The sequence below is a fragment of the Chlamydotis macqueenii genome, chromosome 19 (assembly GCF_036417535.1).
Source record: "Chlamydotis macqueenii isolate bChlMac1 chromosome 19, bChlMac1.mat, whole genome shotgun sequence".
Classification (NCBI taxonomy): Eukaryota; Metazoa; Chordata; class Aves; order Otidiformes; family Otididae; genus Chlamydotis; species Chlamydotis macqueenii.
Window position 1 is genome coordinate 9662389 of NC_141574.1, and position 27498 is coordinate 9689886.

General features: G+C 53.1%; 1 protein-coding gene across 3 annotated transcripts in view; it reads right to left on the minus strand.

Annotated features, from left to right (window-relative positions):
• The window catches only part of STX1A (syntaxin 1A), a 91970-nt gene that overhangs the window by 27130 nt on the left and 37342 nt on the right, over window positions 1-27498 (minus strand). For all 3 annotated transcript variants that reach the window (XM_086763433.1, XM_086763434.1, XM_086763436.1), the window contains exon 4: window positions 2961-3035. In XM_086763433.1, the coding sequence (XP_086619559.1) occupies window positions 2961-3035 (75 nt within the window). The remainder of the gene's footprint in view (window positions 1-2960; window positions 3036-27498) is intronic.

Below are 27498 nucleotides of genomic sequence, written 5' to 3' on the forward strand. Positions count from 1 at the left end.
ATTACAGCAGGGAGGAGCGCTGCCCTCCTCAGCATCCACCGTGGTCTGGGCAGGGAGAGGGCACGGGGTTGCAGGACAGGAGGTCTGGCACAGAGCGAGGCAGTGGAAATCTGCCCCTCAGGGCATGCTGATTCCAAAAACTTAAATTCAGGAACTTAAAAAGCCTGGAAGAAAGCTCCCATCAGCAGGCTGGCCCAGTGTGCAGAGATACATGTCTCCGTGTAGACCACCAGGTGGGAGCTGATGGCATCCCCTAAGTTTGGCTGAAGACCCTATTCCCAATGCAGATGTCCCACAGCTCTCTGAGCCCAGCTCTCCCCAGCACCTTCCCTGCTGGAGCAGGTCCCATGAGCTGAGAGTGGGGCAGGGGCTCCCCACTCCCTGGAGCTGCCCAGTGGCTCCCCATCACCACCCAGTGCAGCAGGACAGACACCACTGCCATGGTGGGCATCCACGTTTCTGCTGGGTGCTGGTGAGCATGGCTGGCCCCACCGTACCACCCTGCAGAGAGCAGCAGCACTGTCATGTAGGCTGTGGGCCCGGGGAACCTGTCGTGGTGCTGGCAGAGGATGTCCAACAGCACAGCATGCGCCAGGGAAGCGCTGGAGAACATCGGCACAAATTCTGCACTCCTCCCTATTCTCTCTCGGAACAAACATCTGTATCTAGAGCTTATCCGAAAGGTCCCATCCCACGTAGCCAGACGGCCACGGCACTTCTGTGCAAACCCCGCCTGCAAGTGCACTGGCGGCTGCTTGCCCAACATATTTCATCAGCAATTGCTCTTCCTCCACACTTGTCATAAACCGTTCCCTGTTCCCAAGGAAGAGTATTGGCAAACATTGTTCATTTATGATAATTAATAAAATCACATTTTCCCAAGAAGCCAGCAATTAGAATTAGCCACTGCATGAGCAATGTCTGTCCTAAAGAAGTCAATTCATTGCCAGCAGATGGTGTTTTTGATCAGTCCTGACTGTTTTCTTTCATTGATCACGCTGGCCACGAGGAGATTTGGGACATAGCGCAAGGACTAATCATCTGTTGTTCCAGGTAAACAAGATATCAATGAGTCTTTTCTGGAAGACGGAAACAGGAATCAGAGCCTGTCCTGCAATCCTTCAGGTTCTCAAAGCCCCTTAAAAATCACAGAAGAGAACACCTATGGAAAAGGACTTTTGTTTTGCACAGGCTAAACCCTGTCCCCACCTGGACGCCAGCGATCCCAGTACGGCTGGGGGAGCTCTGGTCCATGGGAAGGGATCCCCTTGTCTACAGAATGGGTAAGCTGGCCCCTAGCTCTCCTTCCTGGGACTAGGTGAGATCATGTCTCAGGAGGATAAAGGGCAGCAAGGGGACAAGAGAGGTACGAGTCACCTTCTGGCACACACATGGGACAAAGCCACGCCAGTGGTGACAAAACTAACCAATGGCTCCGGCCGTATCCAAGTCTTCCACGACTGTGGGGCTCCCACGAAACCCTGGGATTAAGGAGAACGATGCTGCCACGGGGGAAGCACCAGCTCCTTTCCCACCCTTCAGACACGGCCAGGTCTCCTGCAGTCTCAACCAAATCCCACGCTGATGTCCAAGACCACTGCAGGCAAACCTGAGCCATGTTGGGGCGACCTGTCTCCTGCCTCAAGATGCTGCCGTCCTCACTGACCCCCCGAATCCCCTGGAGTCCAATCTTGGGTTTTCGGGCTTGTACAAGTGTTCCAGCACAATCCCGGCCATCGATGGGCTAACAGTCGCATTGTTCTCACTCCTCACTTGCCAGAGATTGATTGACTCTTCCAATGGTGGAAACTAACGATCACGCTGGTCGTGCTCCGTCCCCGCACTGCCCAAAGCAGAGGCACGCCAAGAAAATGGAGCATGCTGATGAGACAGAATAACCTTCCCTGAGCCCAATGGCCTCTTTCTTCCCCACCACCTGCCACACAGAGCCCATGTCTGGGGGCAGTGGTGTCTCCTGCCCATCCTGCCTACACTTTAGCACAGCTGGGATGGGCAGGAGGCACTGCTGCCTCGGGCAGAGCCACCAGCAATGCAGCCTGCACTGAGGATGGAAAAGCAAGACCAACCTGGCAGGAGCAGGATGGGGGCAGCGAGAAGCACAAGCTCCAGGGCAGCACGCCCCATGCCAGCACACCGCCGGAGAGACAGCAAGCTCCACTTGGCCCGGCCAGAGCCACACGGGAAAGAGTGATGATGGCTCTCTGGATGGGACCCCTCCGTACTGCACCTGCCTGGGCTGCCTGTGCCAACCTGGCTCATCAGGGAAGAGCCAGCTCTTCTTAGAGGCCTGCAAGTCCCACAGCAGCATCTCTTCCACCACTCAACCATGGCAACCCACCTTTGGCCATATCACAGGTTCGCTCAGAGCCAAGGGTCACTGGGAGAGCCCAACACCCTCCAGTGCTGGCAGAAGGGGACTTGCTCACAGCTCACCCAGTGCTCAGGGCCCCGTTCCCTCACGCCCATCCTGTGAACGTGGCACAAGGGGGCAAACGCACAAAAGGCAAACAAAAGCAGCTAAAGAATGCTAGGGGCAGGGAAGACAACACTGATCCCTGGTGATATCTGCAAAGCAATGGCAGATGCCACTTCTGGCTGTCCCTTCCCAAAGCACTGCGACCCCTCCCAGTGCCAGCTCAGGCTGCCAGAGGACGCAGAGATGGGGCCGGGCTGTGTGTCTGTAACCTGTCCCTTCCTATCTAGAGCAAACCACCCCAAAACTGGCTGCCGGCACAGGCCTGACATGACGGCCAGGGCCCCACGGTATTTCTGGTCACGGGGGACGAATGGGAAGTGCTGAGCAGTGGGAGCACGGCGCAGGACCCAGGGCAGCAGGCACTGCTGCGTCCCCAGTCCAAGATGGGAGCCGTGGCATGGGGGCTGCAGGGCAGGAGTACAGCAGGCAGAGCCCTGTGGTAGCACCGCAGGCAACTACTCACTCTTTAGCTTGGAGCGCACTTTGTTTGCTGTCTTCTTTATGTCAGACATCAGCTCTTCCAGCTCCTCCTTTGTTTCTGAGGAAAAACAAGAGCAAACATGGATGTATTGGAGACACCACTGAAATCTGCTGCTCGGCCCCATGGCATGTGGAGACCAGAGCTGCAAGCACTCCCACCTCCAGACTGGGAGCACTTCCACCCTACGCATCCCGTTGGACCCTCCTCACAGTCCTGAGCATGGAAGTAACGCTGCTGCCGGCCAGGGAAGCAGGGAGCCATTCTGCCCACACAGCCCTAACCTGCCCCATACCCAGCGCTCCTCAGAACGCAGAAGGGAAGGGATACACAACCCACAGTGCTGGTTCCTGTAGTGGAGAGAAAACCACTGCTGGACCCTTCTGCTCGCCAAGGGGTGATCTCCCCAGGGCCCTGCCACGGCCGCCAGCCCTCCGCAGGGTGTTACGAAAGGTCATGTCTTCCACTCACATCCCTGACTAACAGCCGGTGTGTGTGTCTTCACTCCCCAGCCTGAATTTGCTGCTTTGGGGACTGAAGCGACCAGAAACCTCCCCCAGCCCCCAGCCCAGGTCGCAGGTCTGACTCTGAGCAGCCCAGCAGTGACGAAAGGGTGTAAAACAAATCTCATATTTCAACGGGCAGGGGCAGAGGAGTTGCAAATAAAAACAAGCACAAGCAAGTCCCTTCCTCCCTGTCCCCACGGCATCCCACGTGCGCCTGTGTGACCTCTGTGCAGCTCCCACCCGGAGAAGAGCCCTGCTGAGCCCGGAGCTGGTCGGCGAGTTGCAGCATCTCCCCAGGGCCACCTCACCAAGGCTGTGAGAGCTTTTACAAGAGACTTCCAGGCTGCCAGAACTAATGTCTCGACTAGAGAGAGGGGGTAACTACAGCACGTGCCACATTTGAGAGAAGTAAAATCAGCTGGGGAAGTTCAGAGCCCTGCCTGACCGATGGCATCCAGCACAGGACTCTGCCCTCGCTCCCAGGCGCAAACACCAGGAATCAGCTCTGAGCTCACCACCACTGACAGCACAACCATTACACCATCTCCAGGCACTTGTGTCTCATAGGACTTTTCTCTGCATTGCAATAGCATCTCCAAACCACAAGCCGTGCTCGGCAAAGCCAGATCAGAGCAAAGCTCATTAGCAGGCCCGCAGAGAAGGACTGGGGGACAGTGGTGGGTGACAGATGGGACATCAGCCGGCAATGTGCACTTGCAGCCCAGAAAGCCAAGCGTCTCCTGGGCTGCATCACCAGCAGCGTGGCCAGCAGGTCGACGGAGGGGATGCTCCCCCTCTGCTCCGCTCTCCTCAGACCCCCCTGGAGCTCTGCCTCCAGCTCTGGGGTCCTCACCACAAGACAACGGCTTTAAACTGAACGAGGCTGGGGTCAGGTTGGACACCGGGAAGAAATGTTTTACACTGAGGTGGTGAGGCACTGGCCCAGGTTGCCCAGAGAGGTGGTGGATGCCTCATCCCTGGAAACATTCCAGGCCAGGTTGGACAGGGCTCTGCGCAACCTGATCTGGTGGGAGATGTCCCTGCCCAGGCCAGCGGGGTTGGACTGGGTCCAGGTCCCTTCCAAGCCAAACCACTCTGTGATGCTATGACACTTGCACGTCTCCCTCACCTCCTCCCACTCTCTCTCAAAACACTGTTCATAATGATTTTACCTCTTGGACCTGTCTCACACTCTGGAAATCCCGACATCTCGCCCAAAAGGAGTTGTTACCTCCCAGGGAGGACGGAGCAGTGCGAAACCCTCACAGGCCCGCGCACATGCACCATCTCGCCCCAGCCCCACAGCACCCTGGCCATGGCACCCTGCTCAGCCAGGACAGCAGAGCCCTCGCGCACTGAGCAGCGCTTTGGGCTCTTCCCCAGCCCGCAGCAGCTGATGGCACCAGCTCTCCTCAAGCTCTGGAGGACAAAATACAAGCAGAGCCTAAATAAAGACATTTTAGATGCATGGAGCACGGGTGAGGCAGTGGCCCAGGTTGCCCAGAGAGGTGGTGGATGCCCCATCCCTGGAAACGTTCCAGGCCAGGTTGGATGGGGCTGTGAGCAACCTGATCTGGTTGGAGATGTCCCTGCTCCTTGCAGAGGGGTTGGGCTGGGTGGGCTTTGAAGGTCCCTTCCCACCCAAACCACTCTACAATTCTGTGATCTCAGCTTGGTTCTTCTCTCAGAAACCAGAGTGTCCTTGAAGGAGTTGAGATGAGCAAGTGTGCCCCTTGCCACCCTGTGCTTCAGAATCTGCCGGACCCCCTCCCGAGTACAGCAGCAGGGTTGGGGGGGGGGCGGGGCACAGCACCTGTGCCCAGCTCACACGTACCCAACCGTGCCTGCACAGCTGCAATACAGGCCGGGTGGTAGGAAATGCCTGTGCTCACCCATGGGCTCGTGGCAGCCTGGCTCCCTTGGCAGGGACGTAACCGTGCCCTGACCATGGGACCGGCCAACCCCAGATCTCAGCAGTGAGAGCAGCAGGCCACAACTTCTCAAGATCCAGATACTAAAGAAAGTACAAACCACCTGCCATTCAAATATGATTTCGCAGAAATGCTGCCACTCTAACACTCCCTCTTGACTTTCATGAGATCAAGACTTACTTAATTAAATAAAACTTTGTTTAATAGACTCTAGGCACATTAACTGAGTCATTTCAACGGCTGTGGTAGCACTGATGCTGTATGCTCCCAGCTGGCAGCCACAGGCATAATTAGAAAATCATGATGATGGGAATGTGCTGGGGGAAGGTCACATCATATTGACAGCTGTACACATTTCTGACTCAGAGCTAAGAGCTTCAGTCCTATTGGGAAAAGAAGAAAATGAACACATCTGCGAATACCTTCACCCCTGGCTCCAGGTATTTCCGAGAAAGCCAACACAGCAGCCTCACCGGCAGAAGTGGTACATTCATGTATTTGCTAGAGCAAAGCACTAATGCAGGGAAAGGAAGAGGATATCTTCAGTTTGAGCTCTCATTTAAGCAACTAAATTTTTTTCCCCATTCTTGAAAGAACTTGTGTTTAATAAGAAATGAACCAGCCTGGGCTGTGTGACTCCCTGTACCGGAGAGGCTGGGGGCAGCTGACAGGGGAGCAGACAAAGACCCAGGAGTGCTGAGGGACAAGAGGCTGCCACGAAGGTCAGGACAGGCCGAGAGCTGGGTTTGTTCACCTGGGAAGGGGGAAGCAAAGGGGATTCCTGCTGCTGCGTCTGACTACCCAGCAGGAAGGCAGAGAGGAGCTGGAGCCAGGCTTTCTGCTGGTCCCTGGAGAAGGGGACTGCCTCGCTGAGGCTTGGAGCTGCACAGGGACAGGATGAGCAGTGATGGACCAAGCTGGGACAAGCAAAATTCAAACAAGGTACTAGGGAAAAAAAATAGTCATCATGAAGGCGGTGAAACACTGGACCCAGAGAGGCTGTAGGATGTCCGTGCTGAAGGATATTCAGCATGCAGCTGGGTGAAAGCCTGCACAATCTGATCTAACGGACCTGCTGGAGCGTACGGGACATGGGACTGCCAAGGTCCCTTCCCACCCATATCCACCTTGGATCCTATGAAATAATTTTACGTAACTCACTGCCATGTATTTTCTCTTACCTTGTCAGGTCGGGCTGAGGCATATGCTGCAGTGATACTATGAGTAGGGACGTGCAGGGCAAGTGGTGAGCAGGGTGAGCATCCCCTCGTGCTGGCTGCTCAGTGAGGGGACAGGACCACGCAGATGGGTGGCAGGGACAGGGGATGGGAGCTAGACTGCCTCCCATCAAAATATTTCCAATTGAGCAGCAGGGAGAAAGCCTGGCTGGCTTTGAGTCACAAGACGTGTGAGGATTACTTGGCGACCTGGCAGGGACAGGCAGGCACAGGCAGGCACAGACAATTATCTTCACATCCATGGCTCCTGTTTAAGTGACTCACTCATTTAACCGTTCACGGCAAGTAACATTCAGCAACTGGAAGCTGAAGTACCACAACATGACCCCTGCTACGGCCGGAGTCACCCCAGCGAGCAGAGCAGCGCTAAAGGACAAGACGCAATGTTGAAGAGGACAAGCCAGCCTCTCCACATCCCACAGCCAGTCCCAGGACATCTGCTCCGCTCCTGTTGGCACAGAGCACAGCCAGGGAGCAGGGATGTCCCCATGGCCACCAGCACCGTGGAGCCGTGTCCCCAGTGTCTGCTGGGAGGGGAGAGGAGGCTTTGGTCTAGGGTCGAGACTTACATCCCTGAGGCGCCATGGGGCCCACTGTGAGTGGCCCGGAGGGGACCCCAGGCAGCACAGGGCAGGCAAGGGGTGCAGGGGTGCAATGGGGGTACAGGCCAAGGTGCAGTGGGGTACAGGCAGGAATGCAGGTAGGGGTGCAGGCGGGGGTGTACGTGGGTGCAGGCAGAGGTGCAGGGGGGTGCAGGGGGATTGAGGGGGGATGCAGGGGGGGTGCAGGCAGATGTGGGAGCAGTGCTCATTCAGCCAGTGGGGCACCAGCCTGGCAGAGGATAAACGCCCAGCCCAGGCTGGTAACACCACTCAGCTCCAGCACAGCCTCAGCTGCTTGGGAAAGAGGGAAAAACTATTCCCTTGTGCTCCCCTTTCCCACAGCTCTCCAAATTCTTGGAAGCATCCCCCACGCAATAGGGAAGGGGACAAACATCACAAGGAACTGGCACCCAGAGCTGCCATGTACAATGCTCCTCGGGGCAGTGTTACTCTGGCCTGCAGCCCAGCGCTCAGCACGGACATTCACCATGGCCAGTAAAGCAGGGAAAGCCTCCGAAGCGCCCAGCAGCGAGCGGGAGGGTGGCAGTGGCAGCAGACCTTCACCCTTCACAGTGAACGGCAGGCGACTGACACCCACCCACCGCAGCATGCCTGAGCAGCAACCATGACGGCCACCTCACACAGACGACACGGATCTCAGCTGCCACAGCTTCCTCACTCCTTTACTGTTCGGATTAATAAACCTTTACCTTGTTGCGACCTGCAATTCTTTACTGACAACAACCAAGCAACATAACCAAGAAAAGTACAATCTCAAACTAATTCATAACTGAGTTACCTGACAAAGCTGGGAAGAAAGATTTTTTTGGCAAAGAATTACCTCTTTTAATAAAAAAAATTAAAGATCCTGACCACAGTTGCTCCAAGGAAATGTAAAAAAAAAAACCAAACCTTTCTAGCATTAAAACTTTTCTTCTGTTTCTTGCAGGTTACCATTGATGTGCCTGTTCATCATGGAATGGTTTGAGTTGGAAGGGACCTTTAAAGGTCACCTAGTCCAAACCCCCTGCAAGGAGCAGGGGCATCTTATCCCGGCACCAACTTTTACCCAGTGTAAGGTAAATACCTTTAAAGGCGAATGCAAAGAGGGACACAGACATGGCAGCCCCATGAGCCACCTGGTCTCTGGGAGCAAGCCGTAAGGAATCCTTCCTAGGGATCTACGGAGGCGGTTGAAACATTTTCCATAGTGTTTCATGGCCTTGAAGTAATAAAAATTAAACCTGTTTTAAAAACCACCAGGGAGGAGATCCTAGAAAGGCTGTTCCAGCCCCAGGCTGGGAACTACTGACCAGTCAGCCTCACCTCCATGCCCAGTAAGATCACGGAGCAGATCCTCCCACAAGACATGCTGAAACATGCGGATGACAGGAAGGTGACGAGAGACAGCCAACATGGCTTCACCAAGGGCAAACTGCACCTGACTAAGCTGCTGGTCTCCTGTGATGGAGTGACTGCATCAGTGGACAAGGGAAGAGCACAGATGTCATCTACCTGGACTTCTGCAAGGCCTTTCATACAGTCCCAAACAACTTTCTTGCCTCTTATTTGGAGAGATACAGATTTGATGGACGGACTATAGGTGGATAAGGAATTGGCTGGATGGGCACGTCCAAACCGTTGCAGACAATGGCTCAATGTCTAAGTGGAAACCAGTAACAAGTGGTGTCCCTCAAGGGTCTGTACTGAGACCAACACTATTTCATATCTTCATCAACAACACAGAGAGTGGGATCGAGTGCACTCTCAGTAAGTTCGTGGATGACAGCAAGCTGAGCGGTGCGGTCGACACGCTGGAGGGAAGGGGCGGCATCCAGAGGGACCTGGACAGGCTGGAGGAGTGGGTCCATGTGAACCTTGTGAAGTTCAACCAGGCCAAGTGCAAGGTCCTGCACAGGGGTCAGGGCAACCCCCAGGACCTGCACAAACTGGGAGGAATGGATGGATGGATGGGTGGGTGGATGGAGAGCACCCTGTGGAGCAGGACTTTCCAACTGAAGTCCCAGTTGCCAGAAGAGATTCAAGATATCAATGACCTCCATGCAGTCCTTCAGTTCCCAAAGGCTGATGTTCCTTCTTGGAAACGGAGCTCAGAGTCTGACACTGCAACTTATTTATTCAAGCTAAGTAAAATAAGAATTTAAAAAAATAGATGCTCTGTTTGCAAGATGCTGACCCAACCCCTTCCTAATTTTCTGGAGTTTTTTCAGCTCTGACCAATATAACCAACTGCAGTGTGTGTAACAGAACGGGGGAGCACACGGAGGGGTGGGCAGCAGAGCGCTGCGCGACCACCGTCCCCAAGCAGAGCCGGGATTGTCCCTTCCACACAGCAGCAACACAAGGAGCTCCAGCTGCCTGCTGAGTTGCAGAAATAGGACACAGCAATGCTGTCCATCTGCCTTTGCCAGGAGTGAGGGCACGGGAGATATCCGCTACCATCATGAGGGGCCCAGCAGCCCCAGGATTTTTAACTTCCAGCATGCCAGGAGGGACAAATCCTGCTTGAGATGCAGTAAGGAGAGATGCTGATGGGGTTCAAGGTCAGCGTAAAATGTCAGAAGGCTTTTACACAGCAGCAGAACAGAGACAATGCACAGAAGGGTCTGAAAAGGTCTTGCGGATCCTCTGGGACTAAAGGTGCTCCCCAAAACGCCGCGTCTACACCATCTAGTTGTGTTTGAGGGTGATCTGCAACAGATTAAAACTGTAGCTTTTCACTCTTTAAGTCACTAAAAAAGGAAGCAGGTGACATGTTTAACTGACATTTCTAGTACATATTTTTAACTAAAAGTTGGTTATTGGTAACATGAGTGGGACTGCGCTTATAAAATATCCTGTTACGTTAGCAGTGATGGATCCTATTTCACAAATCCTGGAAACCCAGCGTGCTCCTCGCACGCTGCTGGTCCAGCCAGGCAAAGGTGCTGAGCCCAGGAAGTGTGGAGTCCGACACTGGGAGTTTTCCACCAATAACTGGGCTTGCAACAACAGAGTGGCCACGGGCAGTCTCACACCCGAGATCCCAGCAAGCAAAGCCCTTTCACAGCCTGTCGCTGAGCTGGCCAACAGCTGAGCTCCCTATCTCCTACGGTCTTCTCATCCTGCAACCACCCTCCTCTGACTACTCCTGCTGCTCTGGGATGGCCTCGGAGCCGGAAAACCACCCTGGGAGGCAAATGTCAGGATCAAGGGAGAGCCATGCTATGCTTCAACTGCTTCTCCTGCAGCCACACTTGTCAGTTGCTTATAATCCAGCAACACAAATGTTGAGATCCAAGTCTGTTCATAGGAAAGCATTTTGGTTTGGTGATGAAGTGGTGCAAAAGGTGGAGGAGACAGAGACAGTGCAGCACAGCTTCAGTTTCTCTTTTTTCAGAGAAAGGATTGGGATTTCTTTTTTTTTTCCAATTACTCACACTAAAACAGCAGTTTGCAGATGGTGATGGAGCTAGGGATGAAGGGGAGCCATGTAAATGCCATAACCCTGCCTGGATATTCATGTGAGCTCAAATCTGACTCATGCAACAACATGGCTCCCAAGATCTGCAGCAGCTCCTTGAGCCCACTGCAGGCAGGACGGACTCCCGGAGCCACCTGACATCACAGCCATGGAAGGAATAGTTTGTATTCAGCAGCAAACTCAGTGGGACCTGCAGCTTGCCTCCGGCATCCCCAGCCTGGCACGTCCCCTCCCGGTACGCTGGCGTACAGGTCCACCGCTGTTCGGAAAGCAGGAGGTCGCTGAGCTGACAGGAAACAGCAAGTGTCGATAGCTCAAAGCAGGGAGAGTTGAGATCTTTTAATTAATTTTTCAGCAATAATTACATACTCTGAGTTACAATGCAAGCTGAAGAGCGCAGTTCTGCTTGCACAGCGATGAGGTCCTGCTAGAATGCAGCTCAAAGAGGGCAAACAGCCCCTGGAAGCACAGCAGCTTTGCACAGGACCGATCTGGTGGGCACTGGTGGGCAAGGGCAGGTGACCGCAGCCAGTGGCCCCGAGGCTCATCCTGGCCCATGACAGAGTCACCTCTGAGGGACACCCAATTAAGACACCAAAATTTACGTGAATGAACGGCTTTGGACAGCTGCTCCCATCAGCTGCAAATGGGCCCATTTGTCAGAGTCTCCAGCCCTGGTAAGGTTTCAGGGTGCCCACCTCTCCGGGAGCAATCAGCTGGCTGAAAAGCAAACCGCCCCTTCCCCCTCCATGGCCTACCCCTCTTTTCTGCCCAGCACCCCATCCTCCTCGTGGGTCTCCTCCGAGCCTCTCAATCTGCCCCCCATCAGCTCCAGCATGGCACTGGACAACATCATGAGCTGTGCCGCACCTGTCTCTTCGCTCCCATTCCGTTGGAGGCTGCACATGAATCCCGGAGAGCACCAGGATGGGCGCGGGGTGCCGTGTGCCAGCAGTGCCAGGGCTCATGGGGAACAAAGCCAGCCCAGCCCTCCCGTGGGCACTCAGCGGGCAGAGGTACCAAGTAAAGCTGCTCAGATCTATTTTTACAACACTGAACCGCATTATTGTCTTACCCTCCTTTAATTCTTTAGATTGATTTCTACTTCAAATACTCCATTATTTCGCCCAGAAGCAAGGTTGGGTTAATCAGTCAATAATTACCCAGCTCATTCCCTCTCTCTTTCTTTAAAAAATCGACGCTGTGCTACCTCCCAAGCTCCTGATGCCCATCAGGTATGTTGAGACTTACTGGAAATCAACACTAATGGCAGAGGCACCATCTTACTCAGCTCTTGAAAAACTTCCCAATCAATAACTTCAGGTAGACTGGACCCAGCAGCATCTATTTTTGGTACCAACTGTTTAGCAACAACCTCGATTACTGCTGGAACCCAAGAAGTTAATCATCATAAGATACATCATGTGTTTTCTCAAATACTCAAAAATAGCATTTCGCATACGTTTCTGTCCTTTCTGCAATATTCTCCCATTTTCCTTTATTAATGCACCAAAACGGCCAAGAGGTTTCTACTTTACTTTAAGCACGTCACAAAAAATTCAGACCGTCCTTGGAGGTGCTGCTCACTGGGTTTTCTGGCTTCCTGCAACTCCCAGCTCCAGTTTCTCTGCCACTGGGAGAGGGTGGGAAAATCTCCTCCTCCTCCTCCTCGCCACGTATGGGAAAACGCAGGTGAATGCAAATCAAGGGCAAGTAAAACTCCAAAAGTAGAAGTTACAGAGAAGTGGTAAGAAACGCAAAAGGAGGCAATGAGAACATAGTGTTTTAAATTTATTTTGTGCACACGTGATACAAAGGAGCAAGTCCTGATCAGCTCACCACAACTTCTTGTTCTTCACCTTGTCCTCGGTTCCCCTGCGTCTGCAGAGACACAAAGGGGATGGAGGCTCTTCGGCAGGAGTACGGCACGTTTGCATGATGGGAAGATTTGCTTCTCATTTCTACCAAGCTCAAGGCCGTTGTGCTGATGCGGGACCAGCCCCGGTGCTGAGGCCTGAACATGAGCGGTGCTGCTGCACAAGGGCCCTTCCCTCCAGGTTGGGGCGAGGACATTTCACGCTGCAGAGATGCAAATCTTTCTTCTAGGTCTGAGTAACACAAACTGGGCTGAATTTGGGATCACAAACAAGCAATTGCAATTCTCTGTTTTGTTAATTGGTCTTGCAATAGAGATGTCTGGGGCAATTAAGCAATTAAGTATCCCCCAGTCCTTCTCCGCAGAGTGCTCTCCATCCATCCATCCATCCATCCATCCATCCATCCATCCATCCATCCATCCATCCCCCAGTCTGTGCTGGTCCTGGGGGTTGCCCTGACCCACATGCAGGACCTTGCACTTGGCCTGGTTGAACTTCACAAGGTTCTCATGCCTTGGCAGCTTTATTCCTAGCACTCCAGCTGTATACTAAAGCACTTTCACCCATCCTTCCCTTTTTGTCCTCGCCTCCCTTGGGAGGTTGCCCTGAGCCACTCTCAGGCAAGCTGCCTCCTGCAATGAATGGTGACCTAGCCAAGCTCTCCACCGTCCCCAGCACCCCAGCCCATGCCGCTTCCTCCCCAGGCCAGGAATAGCACTCATTTATCTGATCCTTTTCTAGAAGGCTGAATGCAACACAAGCTGAATGAGACTGAGTTTAAAAAAAAAAATAAAGAAATAGTTTTGGGTGTCTCCAAAGCCCAGAGCCTAGAGAAGGAGGCAGAGCTCTGGAGGGCACAGGCCATCCCAGGCCACTTCAGACGCCGTTCTGCAGTACACCATGACCATACATGCCACAAGTCCCCATCAGAACCCACACCGGACATGAACCCCAGCCTGTCTGGTGGAGCAGTCCCCTTGAGCAGGGGCAGGAACTGCTCTGCTGGGAGCAGAGGGCTTCCATGGGGAAGGTCCCGCAGGTCCATCAGCACAGCCCACTTCTTCACAACCCCCCAGGGGCCCAATAGTTGACCCAGGACACTCTATGGCTCTTCCCAAAAGGAGATGTACTCCGAATGCCATATTTAAATTGTCCAGGATGAAAGAGCAGGTCCAAGATAGAGAGTCAGCGCCAACAAGGGGCCCTGGCCACCGGGCAGATTGAAGGGCAGCAGAGAAGCAGGGCCTGATCAAAGGACTGGGTCCACAGGAGGAGAGAGGTCCGTCACCTCACGCACAAGGTGATGCAGATCACATACTGTGACTCCATTCGGAGAAAGAGAAAAAGGACTTCATGCAGAAAGGCAGCCAGCCAGGGAATTGTGGAAAGGTTATTTTTAGAGTCACACATTTCCATGATAAAGAGCAAGTATTACCTCAAGCTAGAAAGAAAACTTTTTCTAGCACTGGTGGAAAAAAAAAGACCCAAAGAAGTCTTACCCCCCGGGAGCTCCAGCTGCGAGAGAGCACTCCTCAAGATGCTGTTATTCGGTATTGTGTGAAATGAAGTCCCAGAAAGCATCCAAACACAGACTGAAGTGCAGGGAACTGTTCGACTCTTCGCTCAACTCCTGCCCGGATTTTGGCTAACGCGTTGGGAGCAGCACCACTAGGTCCAAGCAAGGACAATGTGCACGCGGGACACGGTGGCCAGAAAGGGCTGAAGGTCATTCTGCAGCCCCGGCCTGTCTCCTGCAGCCATCATCCTTGCAACATTGGTTGTCTGGTGATTTCTTCAGAATCCACCAACTCATGGAAATGGTACAGACCAAACTTCCACACTGGAAGGTATAACCATGTCAGCTTACCCAAAAAAGGTTTTTAAGGGGCTCCAACTGGAGCTGGACTGCCGAGGCTTTCGTGTTTCCCAGTGTGATACAGGCGACACCTGCACCGTGACGGAGGAGCAAGGATGAGCGCTCTTACCCTCTGCTAGGTGACTGCTTTGCTCATAGATACGTGAGCTACAAGTTGCATGTTATGAATCAGAGAACTTTTAAGTTAGAAATCTCACGAATTAAGTGATGGATTAGTGAATTCACGTTGGACTAGTCTGTGCAAAGGGCACAGAGCCCTTGTTTGTCTTGTTTGCTTTCTTTCCTAATGAGCTCACAAAAAACAAGATCAATTTACACAGTACGTTGTCTCGTAAATTTGAGAGATCCAAACGGACCACTGCTCGTTGCCCACTGCCAGGTAGGTTGGCTGGTCGTTCTGCTGCTGTGGGTGCCTGTGCCCCTCACTCCTGACTCCCCGGTTCTCCCCACCCCGGGCCATGAGCAGGGCAGTGGCCATCTGACAGCTCTCAACCTCGGCCAGAGCCGTCAGCAGAAGGTTTGCTAGCGCAACACCCTGTCCAGGTTAACCAGGCAGCGCGAGCTGCACCTCCGTCAGGCAGCAGAGCAGGTGCCTTGGGCACAGGGAGGCCAGGAAGAGCCACCTGCTCTGTAAATAGCAGCTCATGAGCAATAACCGCAATGCACTTAATCGACGAAGGGAAATGGGCTTTGGTCATCGGGAAGCTGTAGCAGCAGCCCAGGTCACAGAGTGTTGCTAAAGAGGCAGCAGGAAAGGGATGGGAAATGTCAAAAAGGGCAAAAATCCACCTCACAGGGTTGGGCACTTGCTCAAGCATCTTTTTTCATAGAAACACAGAATCACAGAGTGGTTTGGGTGGGCAGGGACTGTTAAAGCCCACCCAGTCCAACTCCTGTGCATGAAGCAGGGGCATCTCCCACCAGATCAGGTTGCTCAGAGCCCCAGCCAACCTGGCCTGCAATGTTTCCAGGGATGGGGCATCCACCACCTCTCTGGGCAACCTGGGCCAGTGCTCCACCACTCTCAGTGTAAAACATTTCTTCCCTGTGTCCAGCCTAAACCTTTTTGCTGGGCAATCAGCAGGGACGGTGCTGGCACAGGATGCAGAGCCCCCACAGCTGCCTGCTCTGCTAAGCCCCTGATGAGGACCCCCAGGGGCAAAACCAGCTCTTCCCAACTTCAGGAGCCGGCTTCACTCACCAAGGCTGGCATCACCCAGGCCCCCAGAGCCACGGCTAGGGTGAGCAGATGACCGCAGTGGCAAGGCAAGGCTCAGTCCATCCATCCTCCCCTGTACCCACAACTCCAAACAAAAAAGCAAGCCAGCTCCATGCCTTCACGTGAGACGCCCGTGCTGGGGCTGAGCCCCCTTCCACGATCCCCATCACAGGGTTGCCTCGCTGACGAGCTCTTTTGTTTGTTTGTTCATCTACAGAAATCAGAAACAAATTATTCCTGACCAGGAACTTTCCCCTCATCTGGCTCAGGAGCCCAAGATTGCACCCACTGCTGGCTGCAGACCTCCCTCCCCACGCAGGGCGAGCACAGCGGCGGCCCCTGACTAGTCCTCCACCACCATGGCCAAGCTCCCCCAGCATCTCCCCTTTGACCGGCCCCTGCAATTCTCCAGGCGCTGCTCCTTGTGAGCTCTTCCCAGCCTTCCCACCCTTGCTGCCAGCAGCCGGCAGCTGTGTGCTGTGGCAGGCAGTGCCGACGTGCTCCCCAGCACGCTCGCTCCAGCCTCCCACTCCTCCCCAGCACAGCGTCAGCCGCCGGCGTCACCAGTGTGTCACCACTCGCCTTTTCCACCGTGCTTATTAATTCATCGGAGGGGTGTCGTAGTTCAGCCCTGATCAGGACCAGACTACGCAGTCTGTCTCTCGCTCCCCCCACCCTCCGAGAGAATAAGGAGGAGATGATATAAGAAAAAACAGCTCAAGGTTTGAGATAAGGACGGGGAGAAATCCTTAAAGTTACCGTCACGGGCAAAACAGACTCGACTTGGGGAAAACTATTCATTTATTTCTAAAATTAGCAGGAGAATGAGACAGGGAACAAGATAACCTCCCCCAACCCCTCCCTCTTCCCGGGCTTAACATTATCTCTACTACCTTCCCCTCCCGAGCGGCACGGTGGGGGGAAAGGGAATGGGGGTCGCGGTCAGTTCATCACGCATTGTTTCACGCCGCTGTATCATCGTCAGGGGAAGAACTCCTCGCATTCCTCCTCTGCTCCAGCGTGGGGTCTCTCCCAAGGGCCACAGTCCTCCGTGAAACTGCTCTGGTGTGGGTCATCTCTTCCACGGGGTGCAGCCCCTCTAGAACAGCTGTCCCAGCGGGCCCTCCACGGGCCACAGTCTCCTTCAGGCCTCCACCTGCTCCGGCGTGGGGTCCTCCCCGGGCTGCAGGGGGATCTCTGCCCCTCCGTGGACCTCCATGGGCTGCAGGGGGACAACCCGCTCCACCATGGTCTTCACCACGAGTTGCAGAGGAATCTTGGCCAGGAGCCATATTACTCCTCCCCCTCCTTCTGAACTGACCTTGGCGTCTGCAGCCGTTCCTCACAACAGGCTGGCAGACGCCTCTCAGGATCCTTTTTACATCTTATTCACTTCTCATCTCCTCTCCACTTCTTGCAGCCGGGCCGGGCCGAGTCGGGCCCAGTCGGCTGCCCGGCGGGAGGCCAGAGGGTGAGGCCTGCAAGGCCCATGAGGCTCGCGCCTCCCCCTCTCTGCCCCCTGCTCAGCTGCCTCACATCTTCTCCTCCTTTTTTTCCTGTTTTCCCCTATTTAAATACGTTATCGCAGAGGCGTTATCATGGGACATTCTGCTACCAATTGGCTTGGCCTTGGCCAGCAGCGGGTCCGCCCTAGGCCTGGCCGAGTCCACTGAACAAAGGGGAGCGACTTCTAGCAGTTTCCTACAGAAGCTGCCACCTTAGGCCCCCCCTCACTAACAAAACCAGAACAGAGGGGAAATCTCCGCTCCGATGGAGGAGGGAACAGAGAATCCCAAAAGCAAGGGGACCAGCAAACCTTGCTCACTCCCTGCTTCACCGCTCCAAACTTTACACACTGTCCTCGCTCAGTGCCCCTCTGAGCAGGGCAAGTTACCTTTGACTGCTTGAGATAAAACCAGAGGAACTGGGAATGGTGGTAGGAAGGGAGGGAAACCAACCTGTCTTTAATGAGGAAGGTCAAATAACACAGCTTGAATGAACAGAAAATAACAGAGACCCTATAAAATTACTGCAAAACAAGGCAAGGATGCATTTGGGCTGTACAGAAAGCAAGAAGAACACAGGATGGATGCAAGTCTGGGATTGCACAGACCAACTGCCAAGCACTCATTCGCCCTCCTCTGCTCTTGCATAGGAAATATTTTTGTGCACTGTATCCCAGTGGCCCCCACGCTTCTGCCTTGGGGCTAACTCACCCGTTCTGTCCTGGCCCCACATCTCCACAGCCTCGTCCAAAGCCCTCCTCCCCCTCGCTATGTTGGACTCATCTTTCTCCCCTGTCTGTCTCCATTAATCATGGCTTCCCCAGCCTGTTCCCTCTCCGCCTGCTGGAATTCACCCTGCCCTGCCACTTCACTCTCCAGATTCCTTTCTCTGCCAAGATTTGCCTTCCCCATTCGCAGCACTGCTCACTCTTAGCTAATTACCGAGCGCGACAGCAGGCTCTGCCCTGCCAGCTTTCACGCTTTGCCCTAAGCATCTGCTGTCGGCAGCTGGCTGGCCAACCACCACTACCTGTCTGACTGTTTGCACACTTAATGAAACCTCTTTAAAATTTAACCACTGCGCAAGTGAAGCCAGTTGCAGGCTCCCGTGGCCCCCGCCACACCTCCCTGCTGCCAGGCGGCTGGGCAACCCCATGCGACCAGCAGAAGCTCCTCACGCGAGAGCATTGCCCAAAGCTCGCCTTTCCTGGGACCTCAGCAACCCCGACACGGCCATGGGAACCCTGCTCCTCGCCAGCTTGCCCAGGAAGGGCCGTCCCTCTCCCTGCAGGGTGGTATTTCTACCCTTCAGATAGCAGGTTCTGTACGCCCCTGGGGGAATCCTTGGGGAAATCTCACACTTGGGTGCCTTCTAAATATCTGTGGTCATGCCCAGGGCATCCTGGCTCACCAGACGTGGCTGCGTCCCCCACTCTGTACACAACAGTCACAGCACATCCCAGTCCTCCTCACCAAACTCTAACAGACAGAGGCACTTCCTCATAATCTGCCTTTTGCCAAGTCATCCTTCCCCACGTTTCTGGCCCCTCAACCCAAACCCAAAGCCCTCACTCACATGCAGATGTGGGGCTGCTGCGCACACAAAACACACGGCTGCTGCCCACGCTTTGCACCAAGACGTTCTAAAGCAGCTCTCGCAGGGACAGCCACGTTTCCTCCAAGACCACAGAGCCCGCTCTAACTCTCAGAGAATGACCGCTTCAATACACACTGGTGATGCTCAGGAATGAGAGCAGAAACCTCCAGCTGTTGCAGATGTGACAAAGGCACTGCTGCGGAGCACAGTTCGGTGGGGTGGATCTAACACAGCTCAGAAGCAAAATTAGGTTCAGGATAGGGAAGGTTTAATCAAAGCAAAACGTGCAAGAAAGGCAAAGAGGCAAGGAGAGGGCACCTTCGGCTTTCCTGCAGTACGTAGCAGCCGGGGGCTAGGCAGGGACACGGGGGTGTATCACACTCGTGCTGCCAGGCTGGACACAGCGACCAGGTGATTAAAGATTTGCGGTCAGATTGAGGGAAAACTGATGACTGAGTCCCATGCTGGGGTCACTCCTGGGTTGAGTTCAATTCAGTATTTTCATTAAGAGCTTGCAGGCTGGAGGAAAACCCACTCACCAGCTCACAGAGGCAGCACAGAAGAGCTGTGCTTGCTTCACCTATCTGATTTAAAGACACACTTGATTAATGACAAAACCAGGCTAAAAATCAATTACAGAGATACTGAAAAAGGACACATCTCAGCTGGTTCTCATGGAAAGCAATAATCTAATGGCCAGTAGAACTCCAGGACCTTGTATCTGGTCATATGCTGGGAGAAGGTGACACAAGAGCCAGCAAGGAAGGCAGCAGACAATGGCAGGAGAATATATGTGGGGATAAAAGGCATTTTTTTTTCTTGGGAAACAGTAAATCTGAGCAGAACTCAGGTGGAGAACTGCCTCCCCGAGCTCAAAGCAGCCCTGCGCTGAGGATGGGCAGCGCAGACAGAAGTGGTCCGTGATCCCACCTCCAAACGCAACATCAACCCTCTGTCCCAACAGCACTTCCACGTTTCCCAGATGAGGATGTACCAGGAGAAAAACAAGTGCCACAGAAGCTAGAAAGCACAGCTTCACCCAGGGGAGGTCTGGAGATGCCGCCTGATCACTGCATGTGGGTGCTGGCCTGTGGCAAAGCTTCCCACACACACAGGCAGCCTGAGCGCTACCTAATCTCAGCAAAAGATCCAGTTAATCCAATTTTCTGGAAGCAGTTGGTGTCCACTAATGCTTGGCTTGCCTGCGTCTTGCAGTCTGTGGATAGTTAATCCCCTGTTCCATCCACTCCTTCTGGGGTCAAAGGACAATCACGATTTCCCACACCAGCCTCAGCGGGGCCACAGGACTGCCAGCCGGTGCTGGGACAGGGACTGCACTCAAACACTGCGCTGCAGAAGATCTGACACCTGTGTACAATGCCCTTCTTGTTTCCATCTCAGTAACTGATAATGGTCTCTGAACTTCTTCTGAAGACCAGACACTAGCCATTACTTGATAATGAAGATATGTGTCCTCAAGAAGTCTTCCCTGATCCAAAGCTCACATGCTCAGGACCAAACCAAGCACCAAATCTGCACTTGGGCTGTCAGGAACCTCCACCAACTGGGGCCTCATCTCCTTCATCGAGGACACATCACTCAATCGACTCCTTTGACATAGGAAGATTTCAGTCTTTCCTGCTTTTGACCTACCATAGTCTACAGAGGTGGAGCAGAGGTCCCTGTCAACCTCAACCAACTTGTGATTCTGTAGGGAAAGGTTTTTTTTACGGTGATGGTGACTGATCACAAGTCACACAGAGACACTGTGGAGTCTCCGTCCTTGGAGATATTTAAACATCATCTGGACAACCTGCTCTATGTGACCCAGCTTGAGCAGGGGTGTTGGATGAGGTGACCTCCAGAGGTCCTTCCCCACCTCAACCAATCTGTGACTGTGTGAAAATAAGGAGCTGCAGTGCCCTGTGTTATCAGACCAGACAAGATAAGCTTCTGCACTGTGTGTTTCACAAAATCTATGAAAAGCAGCCTCGTCACAGGAGGTTACCTCACTTGTCCCCATGCAGCACCACCAATGCTGGGTCCTGGGCTGGGGGGCAAGGGGGACAGCCTGTGCCTTGCTGGACACACGGAAGGGAATTTCCTCATCTGGAGACTAGCTGAAGCAGATGGGAGGAGGCCCAGTAAAGCAAGGAGATGGCATTAACAGTACAAATTGTTCAAGAATGAGAGAAAATGCCCTACAGAAGGAGATGCCAGAGCCCAAGAGAAGGTTGTCTTTGTTACAATCTGCTGTCACCTTACAAGGAGGAAATCCTGGAAATGGAAGAGCCGTTTAGTCTTCACCATGTCCTTATATCAAGACCTTGATCTCCTGGACCACCTCCTTTCTCAAACTCAAGTTACCAAGTTTGGTGGAGGGAAAACCAGGACAAGTACTATGGCTCGAGGCATACGGGCGCCAGGCAGCACCGCAGTCCTGCCCAACCCTGCGCCATTTGCTTTGAAAGCGCAGCCAACTCCCACCCAAGGCTGGCTAAACCACCCGGCTGCCTTTTCCTCTGCATCTCACATCCAGCTGTATCCTGCCACACATGATGCTCTTCATCTCCTTCCCTGGACACCCTGCACATCACAGGAAGAAGGAATAACTGGGAACACACAGCAGCATCACACCCGACAAGGATGGGACACCCGACAGCTGGAGCAGTGCTGCTGATCCCGCAGCACTCTGTGGCCAGCTGGTTCCAAAGAAGTGAATCGCTGTGATGCTTTTTGGCAAAACATTCCAGCAGTTCCACACTGAAAACACCATCCAGAGCAAACACAGGTGCAAGGCTGGGCGGCACAGAAGGGGAGGACACAGCTTGCAGCAGTGGCCCTTCCTGCACCAGCAAGGGTGGACAGCTTTGCAGCGGCCTTTAAATAGCGCTTTCCCGGTGCTTGCTCCAAGCCACACTCAAATGACGATGTTTTAACAAGCCATCAGCAGGTTGCCGCAACTCTGCTCGACAGCGGAGGGCACGCGCCCCGACTACGCACGCGGCAGTGGTTTGTCAACACCATGACTCTTGACATTTCAATAGCTTCTGCAGGAGCTATTTCTGTCCACCCGCTGCGCGGGCTCTGCCAAGAGCAGGGCTCCTACACGGGCAGCGAGAGGAAGGGGGAGATGAGGGGGATGCAGGAGCCAAAGCCCCTGGACAGACGCTCAGGGGCACAGGTGAGCACCATTGCCAGCAGGCCCATCCCGTGGCCCACCTGCACCGTGTCCCCGGCTGCACATGCTGCTCAAGGTCAGGGGGGATTCGCTTCCAGCCTGCCCCAGGCTGGGGCTTTGGGAACCCCCACAGGGCTGTCCTGAAGGACGGACATGGAACCACCCCATGCGTGGAAACCAACCCTGCCAGCCTCCCTCCTACCTCCCCCAGCAGCAGCAGCACCCCGCACGTCCCAGCGCAGGCGGGCACAGGGTGTACCTGCACCGGGGCAGGAGCAGCTCGGCAGAAAGCCAAGGAGCCCGCACAGCATTTACATTTGGAGGGTGAAGTCAGAGAACACATTGCTACCAGGAACCGAGCTCGGGGGCAACAGCTCAGGGTTGGCAGCCAGCACAGGGCTGGTACGCTGTGGCCCTTCTGGGTACATTTTTGGCTGTATGCAAAGCGGGGTGGATTTTGCACTTGCATTCATTCAGCGATGTTAATTACGACCCCCAGGCATATATAACAAAGGAGAGGTTTCCAAGCCCCAGGTCCCACCATGGCAGAATTGCTGCCTCAGACTCCAGGTCACACTTTAGACAAACTTGGACAGTTCAGAAGTGATGTCACTTAACCTGACTTCATGTAACTTAATTTTATCTCTTATTGAATTCAAAGTTTGGAAGTAGGAAGAAGTTACTGCCGATACACCAACCCTGACAGCCAAGCACTGTGGTCCTTTTGCTAGAAATGGAGCAAGGCAGGCTCGTGCCTCAGCACCAGCACTCCCCACTGCCAGGGACACCGAAGTGGTCGTCTGCAAGAAGACATCACCAGGGCCTCGCAAAAGCCTGTTTCCATCACGAGAATCCGGATTTTTCACATCACAAATTACTTCAATCACAAAAATACGGAATCCTTTCCGTTCCTTCTCTTGCTCACAATCAGTGAGCTGCCGGGATGCCATTCCCAGCCGCTCCATCCACACCAGTCACCACCTGCCCACCAGTGTTGCATTCAGACAAGGGTAGGGGCTGGTCAGCAGCAAAGCTGACTGCCAGGTTCTTCACTTCAGGCTGAGGAAAAAAGCAGCTCAGAGTTTCTCTAGTGAGAGAGCAGGAGCTCCCCAGGGTTCAGATACTGAGAGCAACACTCTGCTCAGAGCTGCAACAGAGACGGGTCCACCGTGGAAATGGAGCTACAGTGGCATACTTTGACATCTCCTTTTAGGTTGTATTTTTTCACATAAAACTGAACAATGGGACAAACAAAAAAAGAATATGATTGAGGGGTTAAATAGATTTTATTTGCCACTATAAGAGCAAAAATTAAGCATCCTTCCACATCTAAATCTTGAGAGTAGCTCCATTTGATGTGGCTCCACCACTGCAGACGTGGAACTGCTCAGTAGGTTCTTCTCAAAACTCAGAGGAAAATAAGGTGTTCTGCTTATGTTCTTCAAATCACTTTCCCATCGGGCTGCTTTCCTGTAGCACCGTATCTATTAAAAGCCCTTGCAGTACTCTCAAGGCGCAGAATTATCTTCCAGATTGGGAGCTCCAGATTCCCTTTGGTCATGGTGAGACATATAATCCACACACAGTGCTGTTACCCACTCTAAGCACCGTCTCTGCAAGAACCCAGATGGATGCCAAGAATAAGGCACTCCTTATAGCTGTAGCATTTTTAAGAGACGTTAACATGCCTTGCATAAAAGTGTCCTAATTTCTGACTTGGGTTGAACATACATGAGTCACTCAGCTGCGTTCCTCTGAAAGCCTACACCTGTACAGAAAAATCCCACCTTCTCTCTCACCCAAACTGCTTGGCCAAAAGGGCATTGTGAAGTCATGGACATGCTAGTTTTTTCTTCATTATTCAAAACCTTTAGGCTCTCAATGGAAAAAATGTTCCTACACACATTATTTCCAAATGCTTTGCAAAGAGCACTCCTCAGCTTATGATGTCGCACACATAGCGTCATCTTCTACCCATCCCCACAGGCCGATGCTTCTACAGGTGACACTGTGCTCAGGAGGGCCTTGGCCCCCAAAACCTGGGAATCAGCATGAGATTTGAATTGTCTTTCATCAAAAAACAGTAGGTTGGGTGACAAGAAGTGACACAGAGACTCCGGTGCTCCTTCCAAGTTGAGGTATGTCAGGGAAGACGTTCTCCACCACACAACGATAGGGCTTTGCTGCCTGCATTTGAAGAACAGATTTAGTGTCTGGCTCTCCCCTCTACAGAAAGAGGCTGCCTTTCAAGTCTTGACATGGCCACCTCTTCTCAAAACCTGCTCACTGTGCTAAAAAAGAACAAGAAAGGAAATGGAGGTTGCACGGGCTACGATTTCTCACTGTGAGTGACTTTGGTCAACTAAGAGGACTTTGTAACTTCAGCCTCATTTCTTCAATTGAAAAGATTCAAAGAGAAGACCTGGCTATCTGGGAACAGTGGCACCCTGCAGCCAGGAAGAGCAATGCAGCATCACACGTTGTTCCAACAAGCCGAAGGCAAAGGGCGCACACAAAAAAACCTTCCTGCGAGTCTGCCCCTGCTCTGCTTTTGACCCCAAAACTTTACAGCAGAAACTTGTGGTTTTCTGTCCACTGACTAATTGAAGCAACCACAGAAACAAACGGGGCTGTCTTCCTGTCTTTCCTTCTTTGCTCTAGATAAATGCTAATGCACGCTGAGCTGCCCAATCACTCTCGGGGCTCCAGAGCCTCCTCAAGGGGTCAGCTCCTTCCTGAACCAGGTGCTCTCGATCCGAGGTTGAGGTTCTCTTTCTTCTGAGCCTTTTTACAATTACATCTTTTAAGGTAGCACTTAATTTAAGAGATTAAAGAATAATATTTTGAAGTGGAAAGTAAGACCTGAAGATAAAAACAGTGAACTTGAAACCCTTCAGTTCAACTCCCTTGTCCAGTTGTAATAGCCCAACTGTTTATTACAATTTTTGAAATATTAATGCAACTCTAAACCTTTTCATGCTGCAGTAAAAAGCCACCAATATTCAAAGCATCAACCGCAGGCATGGAACATCACGGCACTAGAGAAAGGCTGGAACTGACACAGGCTCAAGTCTGCACATGGGCATGTCAGGATTTTATTATTTTCCACTAAAATTTTCCCCAGGAACTGTTCCCTTCACGGCTGCGATTAGAGGGACAAAGGAAGAGGTTTGAACACCTGTACCCACCACTTTAGCCCAGACCCGAGTGGGAAGGGCTTCCAGCAGGCTCAGACCGGGGCCAGGGAGGTGACAGCTACAAGAACACCAACAAAGAAGCCTTCAGGTTGTAGGAAACGGCACACACACCACCACATGCACACATACACACTCAACAGCTGCTTTGGAGACAGCTTCCCTCAAAACAGACTAAAACGACAACAGGAGCATTTAAATGAACATCTCTGATCTGACCCATCTCAGATGGGGTCAGTGAACACGCAGGGTGCCCACAGGGTGGGTCCTCCACATGGGAATAGTGGCATAATTTGGCAATAAAACCAGCAACCCCCCAAAACTCTGTCGCGTGGATCCACCATGGGACAACCTTCTGGCTCTCTGAGCCACCAGCATGTTGGGTGGTGGGGAGGCAAGAAACTACAACAGCCAGGTCCAGGCAGCAACTGCTACAGGAAACTATCAGGTCCGTGCATCTCCTGATGGCCTCCAGCTCTGACTGGGGGACACACAGAGAAAACAGAAAGACTTGAAGGACAACTGGGCACATACAAAGCCTTCCACAAGCAGGCTATGCGTGCACCTGCCTGAAATAGAGAACACTCGTGTTTTACCACAGGGACAGAATACCAGTGCTGTTCTCTAAGGCAGAAAGTGGATCTGGTACAGAGATCCCTCATAATAAAGAAAAAGTGGAGCTAGATAACAAATAACTGAAATTCTTGCTCATCCTGTGCTCCTCCTTGCAGCTTTCACCTTGTCCAGGGTAAGAGGTTTCACCTCATCCTCGATAAGAATCTTCTCATCCTTATTGACATAACATGGCTGGACTCCGTTCCCAGGGTACCAGGCGACACCCCTGTAACAGGACCACGAGAGAGCTCAAAACACAAGAGCAGAGACACTTCCCCAGGTGAAGTCCTTTCCAACACAAGGTGCAACGTCTCTGCGCTGTTTCACATCTCACCTCTGCATCGCACAACTTCTCCTCTTGCTGATGACCAAGCTGTACAACAACCAGCAGCACCACAGACTTCTCGCTCCCATTTCTACAGTCTGTCTCTGGGCTCTGGAACTAGCAGGGAGCCCAGGGCCATGGGAGGAGACATGCCACCGCGAGGGCAGCGTCACGGCCAGGAACAAGCCGTGCTCTCCTCTGAGAGTCTTCAAACCTAGTGCTGTCCTGCCAGAGCCTCCACAGCCATCCTGGCTGAAACAGCAATCATTTTTCCCACTTCCCCAACCCAATGTAAACTAAAGGCTTCCGAACACCAAAGATCTCAGGTTCAGGGAGTTTCTCCTGCGACACCGTAGTTCATCACCACTTGGCTCCCTATGTGAAGTACCTGCACCAGCACCTGCCAGCAATGCGCAGGTTCCCCACTGCTATTTGACCACATCGATACTCACAGTTTCTTTTGTCAGAGGGGTTTTCTTTTTTGCTTAATTTGAGGCTCTAACTCAGCAGATTTCCTGGATGGTAGAAATGCTGTGAGAAGAAAAGTCTTCCAGTAACCCTGCATCAAGATCCTCCATCCTCCAGCTGTCTTGATGCTCACGTTCTGCCACCTTTTCAGCACGTGACCCCCGTGCACCCCACTCCCACACCCAGGGTCTTTCCCACACACCATTCACCTTGATCTGCTCATTAAACTGAGACCTCAGACTGGGATTTTTAAGGCGATTTGGTGTCCTACACGTGGCTGACAAGTCCCTGATTTGAGATCCTTGCCTGCCTGCACTGTGGTATGACACAGCTGCCACATGGGGCTCAGTCCCAGCCTCCCCAGTAATGTCCCCTGCCTGTCCAGAGCCCAAAACACCCGTTTCAGGGTCCTCCGAGCAGCAGGAGGCAGGAGCTGGTCACTTGTTCATCTCCAGCTCTGCAGGCTCAGTGCTGGGGGAAACCACGGTCCAATCTCCTAACACTGGGATCGTATGAAATAGAGCCAAAAGAAATGGGGATGTCCCCTGGCTGCCACCCCCCCACCACAGCAGTCCTGTCACCCACCTGGCTTTTCTGCAGCTGCCTGAAGAGAAGCCTCCAAGCAAGCCCCCAGCCAAGCCCTACACAGGGCGACACCCAGAAGACACACAACAGCTTTTCTCACATGGGTGAAGCTGTGGATCACTTCAACAGTTTCCATCCCAAATGTGGCTGCCGTCACCTCCTGCTCTCCTGGAGCTCTGCAGGCACCCCTCTCCTGGTGGCACAACTGGCATCAGCAACAAGATCTCACAACGTACCCAAAGTCCTCATCGAGTAACAAGCACCAGAAAACCACTCAGGAAGTCAAGCACCAAGTCAAGACTTCCAGAACTGTCCACACT